Source organism: Lithobates pipiens, unplaced genomic scaffold (genome assembly GCF_037356315.1).
Source record: "Lithobates pipiens isolate NorthernLeopardFrog02 unplaced genomic scaffold, aLitPip1_a1.2 Scaffold_22, whole genome shotgun sequence".
NCBI lineage: Eukaryota > Metazoa > Chordata > Amphibia > Anura > Ranidae > Lithobates > Lithobates pipiens.
In genome coordinates, this window is record NW_027507784.1 from 83802057 (window position 1) to 83819327 (window position 17271).

Below are 17271 nucleotides of genomic sequence, written 5' to 3' on the forward strand. Positions count from 1 at the left end.
CACCAACAATCGCCCACCAACAATCGCCCATCTTGACCCCATTACCCCCGCCACCATTGTTCTGGCTGTGGGGGGATTGAGTTATTGTTCCTTCTTGTTAATATTCGGCCATGTCGGCCTACAAGACATGATATGGTTATTTGCCGCACCTCAATATCGTCATTGTAGGGTGCTATATTGTTTTTTTTATGTGTTGATGGAAAAATATAAACACCTTTCAAAAAAAAAAAAAAAACACACACACAATCGCACCATCGCCTACCAACAATCACCCATCTCTCCAACCCCCTCCTCAGACACACACAAGCATTTTTATGATTTTATAAAATTTACCCAATACATACCTTAACCACTTAAGGACTGCCCCATGTACATTTACTGTGGCAGGGTGGCCCTTAAGACACAAAACCACCTGTACGCAATTCCTGTGATATGCTCTGGGGCGCGAGCCCCGCTGGGAATGGACACAGCGGGAGCCAATCAGTGTGTCCTCTTCCTTTAGTCAAAACACATCCCCTACAGTTAGAAAGCACACATAGGGAACACTTTACCCCTTTGATCGCCCCCTGATAACCCCTTCCCTGCCAGTGTCATTTATATAGTGACAGTGCATTTTTTTTCCTTAGCATCGATCACTGTATTGGCGCCACTGGTTCCCAAAAAGTGTCACTAAAGGCTCGTACACACGATCCAATTATCCGCAGACAAACCGTCAGATGAAGGCGTTGGCCAGGAACTTGTCTTGCATACAAACGGCACACGATTGTCGGCCAACAAACACAAACGTAGTGACGTACTACGTGTTTTTTTCAGCTCTTTAGTGCCACCCTTTGGGCACCTTCTGCTAATGTTGCGTTAGGCGAGCGTTGATTTCTAGCATGCGTGTTTGTACTTTGGACTTTTGTCTGACGGATTTGTGTACACACGATCAGAAAAATCTGATAACAGACAGTTGTCCGTGAAAAATTTATAAGCCTGCCAGCCAACATTTGTCTGCGGAAAATCAGACAATTGTCCAATGGAGAGTACAAACAGTCCGTCGACACACAATTCCCGTTTGAAAATCAGATCACGTGTATGAGACTGTAGTGTCAGATTTGTCCACCTCAATGTCGCAGTCTAGCAAAAAAAATAAAAAATAAGTCGCTGATAGCTGCCATTACTAACAAAAAATATCGTCTGTCTTTTTCTATTTATAGCACAAAGAAGGGGTGATCAAATACCACCAAAAGAAAAAAAAAAAAAGAAAAAAAAAAAGGATATCAAATTTGTGTACAGCTTCTCGTGACTGTATGACAGCAATTGTCATTTCAACAAAGGCAGAGCCAAAAAAATGGAAGGGGCAGATAAACCTTCCGGAGTCGAAGTGGTTAACGGCTAAAGTTCACCTTAATATTTTTTTCTAACTTCCAGCTCCCCTATGTAACAATTAATGTACTACTTTTACAAAAATAAAAATAGCTTTACATTTATTCTAACACACGCGTACCTCACTGTCCTTGTGGCTGTTTAAAAACACTTCTCTATTACTCCTGCCTTACTTCCTGGTCAGACTTTAGGTCATGACACAGGAAGGAGATAAATGATTTGTCTCAACCCTGTAACATGATATATCTGCAGGACAACTTGTTCTTTTGAAAAACAACAGTGGCCAGATCGCCAGAAGAAAGAAAGCCTAAAAGAAAAAAAACAAAACAAACGCAGCCATCACATATAAGAATTCGTAAACTGCAATATAATAAAATGTTTACTTTTGGGTTTAAATTGATTGTAAATGCAGAAGGTTTTTTCTTATCTTAATTCATTCTATGCATCAAGATAAAAGACCTTCTGTGTGCAGCAGCCCCCCCTCATACCTGAGCCCGATCTTTCTCCAGTGATGTGCATGAGTGTCTCGACCGTCCCTCCTGATTGGCTGAGACATGAGCTACTAGCTGTGGGGGCACTCGAAAAGGAGGGAGGAGCCAAGAGAGCCAGCGAGGGACCCGAGAAGAGGAAGATCCAAAACCACTGCACAGAGCAGGCAAGTATGACATTTTTTTAGTTTTTTTATTAAGCGCTGCGTAAACTGTCGGCGCTATATAAATCCTGTATAACCACTAAAGCCCCGGACCAATTTGCAACCAAAAGGACCAGGTCCCTTTTTGCGATTCAACACTGAGTCGCTTTAACCCACAATTGCGTGGTCATGTGACGTGGCTCCCAAAACAAAATTGGCGTCCTTTTTTTTCCCACAAATAGAGCTTTCTTTTGGTGGTATTTTATCACCTGTGCGGTTTTTATTTTTTGCGCTATAAACAAAAATAGAGCGTCAATTTTGAAAAAAATTTAATCTTTTTTACTTTTTGCTATAAAAAATATCCCCAAAAAATATATAAAAAAAAGTTTCCTCAGTTTAGGCCGATACGTATTCTTCTACATATCTTTGGTAAAAAAAACAAAAAATATCGCAATTATTGATTGGTTTGCGCAAAAGTTATAGCGTTTACAAAATAGGGGATAGTTTTATAGCATTTTTAATAATATTTTATTTTTTTACTAGTAATGGCGGCGATCAGCAATTTTTATTGCGACTGCGACATTGTGGCGGACACATCAGACATTTTTGACACATTTTTGGGACCATTGTCATTTATGCAGCAATCAGTTCTATTTAAATGCACCAATTCCTGTGTAAATGACACTGACAGTGAAGGAGTTAACCACTAGGGGGCGAGGAAAGGTTATGCTTGACGTTATGTGTTTTGTTTTTTTATTGTAGGGGGGTGTGGCCTGGCATGTGACATCACTGATCGTCTTTCCCTATAACAGGGAATGGACGATCGGTGACAACCACAGTAGGAAGCACGGGGAGAGGTTTGTTTACACAGACCTCTCCTCTGTGACCCGATCATGGGACAACAGCAGCGATCGGGTCCGCTGGACCCGCGGCCACGGAGCTCAGGACCGGGTCTGGAGCATGCCGGCGGCAGCGCGCTCCCGTCCCACGGCTGGGCACTTTAAGAGCAACGTACAGGTACCTGATTGTGCCCAGCCGTGACTTTCTGCCGACGTATATGTGCATGAGGTGGTCCTTAAGCAGATAATAATAATAACACAGCAGGAGACTTTACAATCACTTTAATCCAGATGATGCATTAAGGTAAAAAAAAAAAATTGACTTTAGCACCACTTTAAATTGAGAAGACATCTGGCCAACCGTGTAACGTTCATGTCCTTGCGGCAGTGGCAGACAGCCTTTAATACTGCAGAGCTGTTATGACATTAGTGCTGCTTAGCAATTTTGTACTATAAGCCTCAGGTGTCAGGTCCATGACAGCCTAGGCTCAGAGGAAGTGGGGTGAATAATGCTAGGCATCATTCAAACTAAAAAGATGGCCGTTTGCCAATCAGAGAATTTGCAGGAAGACAGCGCTAGGGAAAAGGTGAATATTGCAGCAAGAGCTGCCCTTTATTTTGTAGCCTGCCTGGCATTTCTATTTATTTATTTTTTAAACTAGATTTGGGTTTTAAGAGCATGTAGGTACGCAAACTGCTACAAGAGTTAACATAATCCATATAGGGCTCCTTATAGTCAGTGGAAGGCTTCAGAAACATTTCCATGCCCCTAAAAAATATTTTTCTGCTCACATAAAAACAAAAATCAGATAAAAATAGGTTTGAATTATCATAGTTACATAGTAGGCGAGGTTGTAAAAAGACGCAAGTCCAACCTAGGTGTGCGATTATATGTCAGTATTACATTGTATATCCCTGTATGTTGTCATCATTCAGGTGCTTATCTAATAGTTTTTTGAAACTATTGATGCTCCTCGCTGAGACCACCGCCTGTGGAAGGGAATTCCACATCCTTACCGCTCTTACAGTAAAGAACCCTCTACGTAGTTTAAGGTTAAACCTCTTTTCTTGTAATTTTAATGAGTGGCCATGAGTCTTGTTAAACTCCCTACTGCTAAAAAGTTTTATCCCTATTGTGGGGTCACCAGTACGGTATTTGTATATTGAAATCATATCCCCTCTCAAGCGTCTTTTCTCCAGAGAGAATAAGTTCAGTGCTCGCAACCTTTCCTCATAATTAATATGCAGACCCTTTATTAGCTTTTTTGCCCTTCTTTGTACTCGCTCCATTTACAGTACAATCTTCCTGAGGACTGGTGCCCAGAACTGGACAGCATACTCCAGGTGCGGCCGGACCAGAGTCTCGTAGAGCGGGAGAATTACCTTTTTATCTCTAGAATGAATCCCCTTTTTAATGCCAATATTCTGTTTGCTTTGTTAACTGCATGCCACTGCTGAGCCTATCATCTACTATCATTGCATATTAATCGCTTATTATTTTGTTTTGTATAGTAAGCATTGTTTTGTCAGATGACCATTATCCTGACAGTGACCAGCAGCTGAAAAACAGAGCTGGTGTCGAACTGTCGATGGGCTTTGGGCTTGTATTGATGGCATCAGTTTAAGACACATCTAGGTTCATTCAGAATACACTGACAGATGCATATCACCAGAAGCTGACATCCCTCTGACCTGCTTCAAGCTGTTTTTGCGCGTCCATAAACTTTTGTGGAAATGCAAATCCCATATGGGGCGCTATTCCTCCCCACTGGCACCGACAGCGGGGCACTATTGCTCCCCACTGGCACCGACAGCGGGGCACTATTGCTCCCCACTGGCACCGACAGCGGGGCACTAGTCCTCCCCACTGGCACCGACAGCGGGGCACTAGTCCTCCCCACTGGCACCGACAGCGGGGCACTAGTCCTCCCCACTGGCACCGACAGCGGGGCACTAGTCTCCTCCCCACTGGCACCGACAGCGGGGCACTAGTCCTCCCCACTGGCACCGACAGCGGGGCACTAGTCCTCCCCACTGGCACCAATGGGGCACTAGTTCTCCCCACTGGCACCAATGGGGCACTAGTCCTCCCCACTGGCACCAATGGGGCACTAGTCCTCCCCACTGGCACCAATGGGGCACTAGTCCTCCCCACTGACACCAATGGGGCACTAGTCCTCCCCACTGGCACCAACGGGGCACTATTCCTTCTCACTGGCACCAACGGGGCACTATTCCTTCTCACTGGCACCAACGGGGCACTATTGCTCCCGACTGCCACTGACAGAGGGCACTATTCCTCCCCACTGGCACCATTCCCCCCCACTGGCACCAACAATGGGGTGCAATTGCTCCCACTGACACCAATGGGGTGCTAGTCCTCCTATTTCTCTCACCGATATCAACAATTGGCACTTTTCCCCCCACCGACACCTACAATGAGGCACTAGTTTCATTACTTCCACTGACAAACAAGCCTAAGGCATTATTTAATCCCAGTTACATGGGTTACATGGGGCTTTTCTACTCCCACTGGCCACAGTCCAGCCCCCCTCAAGTCTGAATGAACGTAATCTGGCCTTTTCTTTAGAAAGTTGGGCGACCCCCGATTTAGAGCCCCTAGGCCTTCATGCACTGAATACTGAGCCAAGGCACAGAACAGGAAGCGCTACATGCACTCAAATGGGTTAACTTTTTTTCCTTTCCAAGAAAATTAGCATTGTCTTTTATTTTAAGGTCCATGTTGAAAAATTATCACCGTTATTAACCTTTGGGAAACGGATTACTCTGTCAGAGATAAACTTTAATTAGCAAAACACCTTACACCAGGAGGAGAAAAAAAAAAAAGCAATATTACAAAAAATTGCTGTTTTCACAGCATATTATTAATTATAACAGGATATTAAAGACGATCCCACATCCGTAATTAATAATCAGAAACCACAAACTAGAACTCTTTCCAAACAAAACAAATAACCATAACATTTACATAATAAAGCTTAGACACAAAAAAAATAAAAAATAAAAAACACAAGTAACAGGCACCAGTAACAAACCTAGGAATACATCCAAAGATAAAAAATTCAAAACACAAATCTACTCAGAAACCCGTGAACTGAAAAAAATAAAAATCTTGTAAAATTTTCTTGGTAAAAGCTTTGTTTCAGGCAACAAGATATGTATGCATTTACCATGATAGGAAAAATAAAATGTATAAAAAATAAAAAAAAAAATAAAAAAGAAGAAGAAGAAGAAGAAAATAAACAAAGGTTTTGATCTTAGAAGGTTCTGGTGAATGAATAAAGATGAAACAAGAGGGCAGCGAAGGGGAACCACAACTTGTTTCAGACCCATTAGGGAGGGACGGTTGTCAGTCGGACTAGCGCGTTTTAAGAGATGTTAAAGTTTGCCTTCTACATAACAATCAGGAAGGAACTCAGGCAAGCAAAACAAAGAAGGAAAAAAAAAATAACTTTTTAAATGTGGAATAAAAACGTACATTCACCAATAGAGCAGTGGATGTATCTACTTTTAACCTTGACAATGCCAGAAGTCATCATCCCCATGTAAACACAATGTGCCTGGCAGTGCCATACTGGTCCATCTGTACCCACATTAACCTGCTTTCCCCAAATAATATAAAGAAAATTGTGTTACCTTCCTTCCCTATGTAGGGCGAACACAATCCCTTCCTTCTGAAAAGGCAACAGGCGCTCCTTCAGCTTGTCAGGAAGATAGGATAGAAGCTCATCCACATCTGCAGGTGAAACAGATTCCTTCTGCTTTTTGTCCGTCTTTGCCATTGTTTTACTGAAAGAGAAAAGAAAATCTTCAGTGGTATTTTAAACTTTCTTTTCAAATCGACCAATGGATATAAAATGACAGATTTCAGAAAAATGCAGTGGCATGTCTATAGCCAGGGCTGGACAAATCCCAGGAGCCACTTAGCCAATTCTCCTTAAAAAGTACAGCTGGCACCTAACTTTTGGGGTTTTTAATTGTTTTAAAAAAAGCTGGCTTCTAAAAAAATAAATAAATAAGCTGCTGGGTCCTTGATTGGACAGATCGTTCCAAATTAATTTGTCCACCTCTAGTATTAAAGCCCCATGTAACAATGCACTTGGGATGAAACATTGGGGTTGATTTACTAAAACTGGAAGGATGGCAGCCAATCAGCTTATAACTTCAGCTTGTTCAATTAAGCTTTGACAAAGGAAAATGGAAGCTGATTGCTTTCTATGCAGAACTGCACCAGATTTTGCACCCTCCAGTTTTAGTAAATAAATCCAAATGTTTTGAGTCACCCCACCCCAGTGACTGGCACTGACAGCATCTGCCACCCTCCTTCCCCCCCCCCCCCCAACCACCATTACAATAAATATTTCATCAAACCAAACTTTCACATTTGAAACAGCACCGCACTGTGAAAAAGTGGGCAGAGAGAACATGCATTCACTTCTAACGGCACGTTAGTCTTTATGTACAGTATATTATTTTTATTATTATTTATACAAGATTTTTATAGCACCGACAGTTTGCACAGCGCTTTACAATATGAGGGCAGACAGTACAGTTACAATACAATTCAATACAGGAGGAATCAGAGGGCTCTGCTCATTACAGCTTACAATCCAATATGGAAGGTCAAGTGATACAAAAAATGTAATAAGTGTGGGGGATAAGCTGATGGAAGTACAGATGTTAGATGGAGGCAGGGAAAGTTTTCAGGGATCACAGAAAAGCGGACAAAGTAGGAGATAGTCAGGCAGATTGGGGAAGGGAGCTCCATAAGATGGGAGCAGCTCGGAAGAAGTCCTGGGGGCAAGTTAATCTTAAAGTCAGTCCACCCCACTTACTAAAGCCCCTGTCCAGTTCATTTTTCAATCGGACCTTCCCTTCCGTAAAAAAAAAAAAAGTGACAACTTGCTGGGTGGCTCTCAACCTAATCCCTGAGCTATGGCTGGGGTGGGCCAATCAAGCGCTGAGCCTCCTATCTACTTGCCCCAATTGCCTCTTTTTAATTTACATTTGGCATTTGATATTTAGTTGAAATGCATCTTAGTTATCCCTCCCTCCATGACGCTTCCGTCTAATATCTATCTTTGTGACTGTATGTACTACACTCCCTGCAAGGAGTATCCTGCTACTTCCAAAACAAAAAATTGGGAGGAGCTGAAGTGCTGACGTCATCGCGTACAGGTGTCTAAGCGGACGGGCGTTCTGCACAGCCGGCCGGCTATTTTTGCTGTCTTTTAACTGCAACGTTTTAAGTGTAATTTTTATTATCGGAGTAAATGGTTATCATCAGAATTAGGCTATGGTGAGTCTCTTTTATTCTGGGTATCATCTGACTACTGTGACTGGTCTGCATGCGATGTAATGTCATGTATTCAATAAAAAGTTTAAACTCAAAATTTTTTTTTTTTTTAAATGTAAAAAACTTTATTTTTTTCAATAATACATTTTTCATCAGATGAAGGTGACAACACTGGACCTCGCCCAAAGGCTCCTGGGAAAGCCCAGGATTCTAAAGCTCATTAGAAGTTTCTCTAGCTTTTCAATCCTCATCGTTCTTAGGATCCCAGAAGAAGGACCGGTGATGCCACCTTTGCCTAAGAATGTTTGCTGGAAGTCCTAGCCTCAGCCAAGTATTTATTTTTATTTTTTCCTAAAGTGGAAGTCAAGTTGTTGTATGAACAAGTGGCTGACAGGTAGGGTATTTATGATGCATTTTATTCTCTTGCCATAAATGCGTCCTTCTGCCTGTCATGTTCATTGAGCCGCACTCAGCTCAGCGAACATTTACATCCCTGATCGGCTCCGATCAATGCGACTCCTGTGCACATGCATGGGCCTGGCCGATAAAATGGCTGAAGACACATGACCCGGAAGACCAGGCGAAGATGGAAGTGCCGGGGGCCCACCTAATTGGTCCCAGTGCTGCGCTCAAGGACACCATATGGCAGGTAAGTCTGTCACAATGTACCAATATGCTGTGTATACTAGCACAATATGGCATAACCCAGCTGGGGGGGGGGGTTTAAAAAATGTACTTCCACTTTAAAATGTTTTATTCTTTTAAAGCTTTCATTTGTGCGTTAAAGCGGGAGTCCGCCGTTTTTTTTTTTTTTTTAAGCCAGCAGCTGCAGTATTTGTAGCTGCTGGCTTTAAAAAAAAATAAATAAAAATAAATAAATTTTAAAATAGTGACACTTACCCGCCCAGCGCGATCTCGATCATCTCGATCTCGATCGTCTCTCGGGTGCTGCCACCGCCACCATCTTGGGTATGGGAATCAGGAAGTGGAGCCTTTTGGCTTAATTTCCCGGTTCCCTACTGCGCATGCGCAAGCCGCGCTGCGCAATAAGGATGGTCCCCGCTGTCTCTGGGATCCATGTGTTTCCCAGCAGGCAGCGGGGGACTTTCGGAAAGGGGCGTAGATTCTGCGGAAAGGGGCGTACCTTCTGCAGAATCTACGCTGGAAGTGGGTGCAGATACCTGTACTGTACAGGTACCTGCACCCCCCTCCCCCCTGAAAGGTGGCAATTGTGGCGCCGGAGGGGGGGGGGGATTCCAATGAGCGGAAGGTCCACTTTAGGGTGGACCTCCGCTTCAAGGAAGCTGCAGCTAAAGCAAAACAGACACTTGTAATGTATCTCCCTGATGATGATGATGATAACGAACATAGGATAGAAGATATCTAGTTAAATAAAATAAAAATGTAGTACCTATAACTAGAGCTGCACAATTAATCGTCAAGAATCGTTATCATGATCTTGACTAGTGTGTTTCACAATTCTTTCTATGCAAAGAATTCTCTCTGCTCTTCTGAAGTCAAAGCCTTCAAAAGAAAGGAAGAGAAAAACTGGGCAGTCTGCGAAGAATCAAAACATTCTTTATCAGTTGAACTTAAGTATAAACATTGTAACAAGTGAAAAAAAGTTTAACCACTTAAAGTGGTGTTACACTCCTTCAGTGCCTGTGCTGGTTACATCACTTCCCCTCGGTGCAGGAAGGGCTCGGCTCTGCCCCCTCCCTTTGGTTAGTCATCTGGGACACGTGACAGGTCCCAGATGACTGTGCAGCCAATCACGGCACGCTGCGCCTCTCGTGCATGCGCAGTGGGTGCCCAGCTGTGAAGCCACAGCCGGGTGCTCAGTTAGAATGCGGAACTCCTCTTCGTTTATTGGTTTCAAGTTAAAATCATTTTTTTGGGCTAGAAAATTATTTAAAAACCCCAAAACATAATTTTTTTAAATATTGCAGAATATACAGCCTCATGCTACATAACTAAGCTCCATTTCAGATTGAATAAACTAAATTATTTATGTATCTAAAATAGAAAACTATCTTTAGATATCATTTTATTAAAATGAATTTGAGAAAAAACAAAAAAATAAAAATAATAATAATAATAATAAAAATCGTTTTAGCCACTTCCCTACCTGCCCATTGTCATATGATGTCTGCAGGAACAACCTGTGCCTCCGGGTAAGCGCCATATGACGTCCTCAGCTTCCCAGCGGTATAGGGAGCCGACGCGCATGCCAAACACCCACTATTGCTGGTGACAGAACAGGAATGTGGATCTGTGTAAACACACAGATCCACGTCCTGTTAGGGGAGAGGAGACAGATCATGTGTTCCCAGTATATAGGAAAAGCGAATGGTCTCCTCCCCTAGTCAGTCCCATCCTCCCCCCTCCACAGTTGGAATCACTTCCTAGGTAACACAGTTAACCCTTTGATCGCCCCTAATGTTAACTCCTTCCTTGAGAGATATATATATATATATAGCACTGATCACTGTAAAAGTGTCACTTGTCCCAAAATAGTGTCAAAGTGTCCAATTTGTGCGCAGTCACAATAAAAATTGCAGATCGCCGCCATTACTATTAAAAAAATAAAAAATAAATGAATAATAAAAAATGCCATAAATCTATCCCCCATTTTGTAGGCCCTATAACTTTTGCTCAAACCAATCAATATATGCTTATTGCAATTTTTTTCTAACCAAAAATATGTAGAAGAATACATATCAGCGTAAACTGGGGAAAACAATTGTGCTTGTTTTTTTTTTCATTTGGGATATTATAGCAAAAAGTAAACTATATTGTGTTTTTTCCAAAATCGTTGCTCTTTTTTTTGTTTATAGCACAGAAAATTAAAACCACAGAGGTGATCAAATACCACCAAAAGAAAGTTCTATTTGCAGGGGGAAAAAAAATATATAAAAATTTCATTTGGGTACAGTATTGCATGCCCGCGCAATTGTCATACAAATTGTTACAACGCTGAAAGCTGAAAATTGGCCTGGGCAGGAAGGGGGTGAAAATGCCCGGTATTGAAGTGGTTAATTAAAAATAAAAATACATGATTAAAAAAAAAAAATCGGATTTTTATCCACCCTGGTTAAAGAGGAAGTAAACCCTAATGGGTTTACTTCCTCTTTGATTCCCTGCAAAGGTAAAGCATAATGGACTGCTATGCATCGCATAGTAGTCCATTATGTGTGACTTACCTGACACAGGAGCCAGCGAAGTCACCGCTGTCCCCTGTAATTCCGAGCGTCCATCTTCTTGGTGGGTCTCGCTGCTCCGGCACTGTGATTCGCCGGAGCAGCGATGACGTCACTCCCGCGCATGCGTACGGGAGCCGACGCTCGCGGCTTATCGCCGCGATCTGCGGCTTACCCAGTGCGCCTGTGTGCCGCCTGCGCGCCTTAATCTAGGCTTACCTGTAGGTCAAAGTGGTTTGTAAGGGTTTACAACCACTTTAATGGAAGCAATAAGCGTTTTTAGACTAATTTGTACTGATTTTGATACCTTTAGTGATTTTAATTTAAAATTTTGATAGTAGATATCTGCCTATTCACAATGAAATTCCACCCTGGGACCTGTTGCAATGCTCGCTTGGCAGCCAATGTGGAGCAAGGACCATTATTCCGACCTTTTACTCTTCTACATAGAAGAATGTTACACATTCCTAGTGTTTAGTACACCAAAAAATAAAAAAATCTCCAACAGGTTTCAGAATCCCCCCTGTGCACTAACTACTGCCTTGGACTGCCTGAGGAACTAATTTCTTGCACTTAAGAAAGGAAGAAACAGTCTGATAAGCGCAAGCAGAGCTCGAAATCAGGAGAGGAGTTTGCTATTATCGAGCCGCTTATAGGTAGCCTAAGGAAATAATTTTCCATTTTGTGGAATTCTTGGATACAAGGTAAAGCATGGACAATCATCACAAGTATCTGATGGTTCTGGTAGATTATAAACACATTATTACTCTAAGCTAAAGAGTGAGAATGTGATATTTATAGCTAAAAAATATAATAGCCATTAGATTTTGGCTTTATTTTTGTTATATGAATAAGTGTGTGTGTGTGTATTATGGTATATATATATATATATATACACATTCATATAACAAAAATAAAGTCAAAATCTAATATAAATAAATAAATGAGATATAGCTATATATATATATATATAGTGGTGTGAAAAAGTGTTTGCCCCCTTCCTCATTTCCTGTTCCTTTGCATGTTTGTCACACTTAAGTGTTTCGGAACATCAAACCAATTTAAACAATAGTCAAGGACAACACAAGTAAACACAAAATGCAATTTGTAAATGAAGGTATTTATTATTAAAGGTGAAAAAAAATCCAAACCATCATGGCCCTGTGTGAAAAAGTGATTGCCCCCCTTGTTAAAACATACTATAACTGTGGTTATCCACACCTGAGTTCAATTTCTCTAGCCACACCCAGGCCTGATTATTGCCACACCTGTTCACAATCAAGGCATCACTTAAATAGGAGCTGCTTGACACAGTAAGGTCCACCAGAAGATCCTTAAAAGCTACACATCATGCCGAGACCCAAAGAAATTCAGGAACAATTGAGAAAGAAAGTAATTGAGATCTATCAGTCTGGAAAGGGTTATAAAGCCATTTCCAAAGCTTTGGGAATCCAGCGAACCACAGTGAGAGCCATTATCCACAAATGGCGAAGACATGGAACAGTGGTGAACCTTCCCAGGGGTGGCCGGCCGCCCAAAATTACCCCAAGAGCGCAGCGACGACTCATCCAAGAGGTCACAAAAGACCCCACAACAACGTCCAAGGAACTGCAGGCAAAAAAGACTGGGCAAAAATGGCCTGCATGGAAGAGTTCCAAGGAGAAAACCACTGCTGAGCAAAAAGAACATCAAAGCTCGTCTCAATTTCTCCACAACACATCTTGATGATCCCCAAGACTTTTGGGACAACATTCTGTGGACCGATGAGACAAAAGTGGAATTCTTTGGAAGGTGTGTGTCCAAGTATATCTGGCGTAGAAGGAACACTGCATTTCATAAAAAGAACATTATACCAACAGTAAAATATGGTGGTGGTAGTGTGATGGTCTGGGGCTGTTTTGCTGCTTCAGGACCTGGAAGACTTGCCGTGATAAAAGGAACTATGAATTCTGCTGTCTACCAAGAGATCCTGAAGGAGAATGTCCGACCATCTGTTCGTGTACTCAAGCTGAAACGAACTTGGGTTCTGCAGCAGGACAATGATCCTAAACACACCAGCAAGTCCACCACCGAATGGCTGAAGAAAAACAAAATGAAGACTTTGGAGTGGCCTAGCCAAAGTCCTGACCTGAACCCTATTGAGATGTTGTGGTATGACCTTAAAAAGGCCGTTCATGCTCAAAAACCCTCTAATGTAACTGAATTAGGACAATTCTGCAAAGATGAGTGGGCCAAAATTCCTCCAGGACGCTGTAAAAGCCTCATTGCATGCTATCGCAAACGCTTGGTTGCAGTTGTTGCTGCTAAGGGTGGCCCAACCAGTTATTAGGTTTAGGGGGCAATCACTTTTTCACACAGGGCCATGATGGTTTGGATTTTTTTTCACCTTTAATAATAAACACCTTCATTTACAAATTGCATTTTGTGTTTACTTGTGTTGTCCTTGACTATTGTTTAAATTGGTTTGATTTTCCGAAACACTTAAGTGTGACAAACATGCAAAGGAACAGGAAATGAGGAAGGGGGCAAACACTTTTTCACACCACTGTGTATATATATATATATATATATCATTTCTTTTTTATTTATATTATATTTTGGCTTTATTTTTGTTATATGAATAAGAGAGTATGTGTGTGTGTGTATGTGTGTGTGTATATATATATATGCGCTTTATTTCTTGTCTAAATTACCCTGTTTCGCCAGGACGATGAACACAATACCTTCGATATGGAAGATTTAACACGATCAATCAAACTCTTAACTTGGTGAGGCTGTGAGCTTATCATCGGGTATAGAGTTACAGTGTTTCGTGCCTAAGGGCATTGGTGTTCAGCATATGAAACTGGTAAATCATACTCTGTCAGCTGATCGATGGTTAGAGCCGTAATTTGACTGAGGACATTCCAGAGCATCCAGCAAACCTAAATCCAAATACCAAACAAGGATAATTAAATTGAAAAGGGCAAACCTTCCAGAGCAGAGAAAAATAGCACAAAAGCAGAAGGAAAACCTGTTAAAGTCTTTATCTTGAAGGTAACACATTACATATTCTTAGACTGATTCTACGTATGGGCGTGCGGTGTCTATTTTCACAGGAGGATATAACCATAGCATTATAACATGAAATACATAGACCACCACCCAGAAAGCTGTCTAAAGGAGGAAAAAGCTTAGTAAATTAGAAATTTGGGTGGCAAGACACAAACCCATCGCAAATCTATGCAACCCCACCAACATGTTCTAGTTTCAGATAAAGCGGAACATAAATTAAAGTGATAGTAAAGTCTACTTTTTTTTTTTTTAGTTTAAAATTAGCAAATATGTTATACTTACCTGCTCAGTGTAATGGTTTTGCACAGAGCAGCCCCAATCCTCCTCTTCTTGGGTCCCTCACTGGCACTCTTGGCCCTTCCCTTCTACTGAGTGCCCCCACAGCAAGCAGCTTGCTATGGGGGCACCCGAGCCAAGCCGCTGCTCCCCGTGTCCATTAAGACACAGAGCTGGGGCTAAGCCCCGTCCCCCCTCTCTCCTCATTGGCTCACTGACTGATTGACAGCAGCGGGAGCCAATGGTGCCCAATGCTGTGTATCAGCCAATGAGGGAGAGTCCCAGGACAGCTGAGGCTCTCATGCAACATCACTGGATAGAGATGGGGCTTAAGGAAGTTAGGGGGCTGCTGCACACACAAGGTTTTTTATCTTAATGCACAGAATGCATTCAAGCGTATTTTCACCCAAAAATGGAACTTCCGCTTTAAGTGATGTAAACCTCCTGACATACCACATTTAGTATGTCATTTTTTTGGGAGGGGGAGCGGGTACCCTATTTTTACAGATACCCAGCTCCCACTTCCTTCCCTGGTGCCGCGGTGTCAGAAGGAAGATCACCTCTCCCTCCTCCCTCTTTGCAATCTTCTAGGACACATCACAGGTCCCAGAAGATCACCCGGCCAATCACAGCTCTCATATGCGCAGCGCGCGCCCACAGTTAGAAGGCTGGCGCTGTGGAGAGGAGGGCGAGAGGAGCGGGGCTTTGTGCGCCCGCATCGCTAGACTATGGGACAAGTAAGTGTCTGATTATTAAAAGTCAGGAGCTACATTTTTTGTAGCTGCTAACTTTTAAATGGGTGCAACACCGCTTTAAGATATAAAACCTTCTGCCTTTAGAACCACTTTAAGCAGCTCTGTAATCATTAAAGCGGAACTAAGCTCTCGCAATCAAAATTAACCTAATCCTTATATTACTAGCATTAGTAAAAAGGTAAGAAGGTAGATCACATTTACTTATTTTAAAAACTTTTTATTTTACATTTCTTTTAGTTGCTTCCTGGTTCCAAGGTCATCATTATATCATACATCCCAGGAGGCTTTATGGACTTTTGTTTTTTCTTCATCTAGAAGAGGGTCTGAGAGCAGTTAAGCACACCCTCCTGCTTGCATGCCTGACCTAACAGCAGATTAACCGCTTCAGCGCAATAAGCGTATATCGATTGGTTTGCGCAAAAAGTTACAGCGTCTACAAAATAGGGGATAGATTTATTGCATTTTTATTATTAATTTTTTTTTTTTACTAGTAATGACGGTGATCTGCGATTTTTATCATGACTGTGACATAACAGCGGACACTTCAGACACCATTTTGGGACCATTGTCATTTATACAGCGATCAGTGCTATAAAATGCACTGATTGCTGTGTAAATGACACTGGCAGGTTATGGGTTAAACACTAGGGGGCAATCAAGGGGTTAAGTGTGTCCTAGGGAGCGACTCGGGGGGGAGGGGCTACCACTGACACGACAAAGATCACTGCTCCCGATCATCATCATGTCACGAGGCAGAACAGGGAAATGCCTTGTTTACATATGCATCTCCCCATTCTGCCACTCTGACATGATCGCGGGACACGGGTCGGACATCATGCCCGCGGGCATGGCCATGCTGTACACGGTGGCGCACGCGCCCACTAGCCCCCTCAATTAAAGGGGCCGTACAGGTACGCCCATTTGCCCACCACTGCCATTGTGCCGACATATCGGCGTGCAGCGGTCGACAAGTGGTTAAATTGCCAGAAGTAAATGCTGCACAAATCATATGCCAAACCAATAACAGGTTAGGAGAAAAGTTCTGTACGTGTTACTTAAAGATCCCTATGACTAAGTGCATGAACAGGTGAAACGCGTTGGGGGGAGACGGCCTAGGAAGAGGTGAGGCTGAAGCCTTTCTGACATATTAGAAACTGGGACGGCGGTCTGGTCTGCACTTCCACTTTTCTTTCACTGTTGGCTAACCGGCAAGATGGGCCCCTATGAAGATACAAAGATGGACATGGCAGAGATTTGAGCGTGCTTTTGTTTTGAGTTTTTACTCAATCTAAAGCGGTTTGTAAAGTTGCTGCCAATTTAGGAAAAACAAGATGTAAAAAAAACAAAAAAAAACACTGCACTGCAGCTTTTAGGCAAACTGTTCATTTAACCGATTCCCGACCGGCACATGCCGATGTAAGTCAGCAGAATGGCACGGATGGGTAAAGGGCCGTACCTGTATGTCCCTTTAAATTTACCGCCATGCCATCACGTGCGCGCCGGTCGGGACCACCTCAAGTCAGGTCGTGGGTCCCGTGGACTCGATCGCTGCGGGGATACTCGCGATCACCTCACGGAGAGAAAGGGAGGTGCTAATGTAAACAAGCATCTGCCCGTTCTGCCTAGTGTCAGTGTCACCGATCTCTGCTCCCTGTTATCGGGAGCAGAGATCAGTGACGTCACACAAAGCCACACCCCCCCACAGTTAGAATCACTCCCCAGGACAAACTTAACCCTTACCCTGCCCCCTAATGATTAACCCCTTCACTTCCATTTGCACAGGAATAAGTGAATTTGTATAGCACTGATTGCTGTATAAATGACAATGTTC

The 17271-nt window shown here is 42.6% G+C and overlaps 1 protein-coding gene across 1 annotated transcript in view; it reads right to left on the reverse strand.

Annotated features, from left to right (window-relative positions):
• ZRANB3 (zinc finger RANBP2-type containing 3) overlaps window positions 1-14259 on the reverse strand; it is a gene marked incomplete in the record, with an annotated part of 393324 nt that extends 379065 nt beyond the window's left edge. Inside the window, 2 exon segments of the mRNA XM_077447813.1 lie at window positions 6496-6648; window positions 14079-14259. Of these exon segments, the coding sequence (XP_077303939.1) occupies window positions 6496-6641 (146 nt within the window).
• Window positions 14260-17271: the final 3012 nt, after the last annotated feature.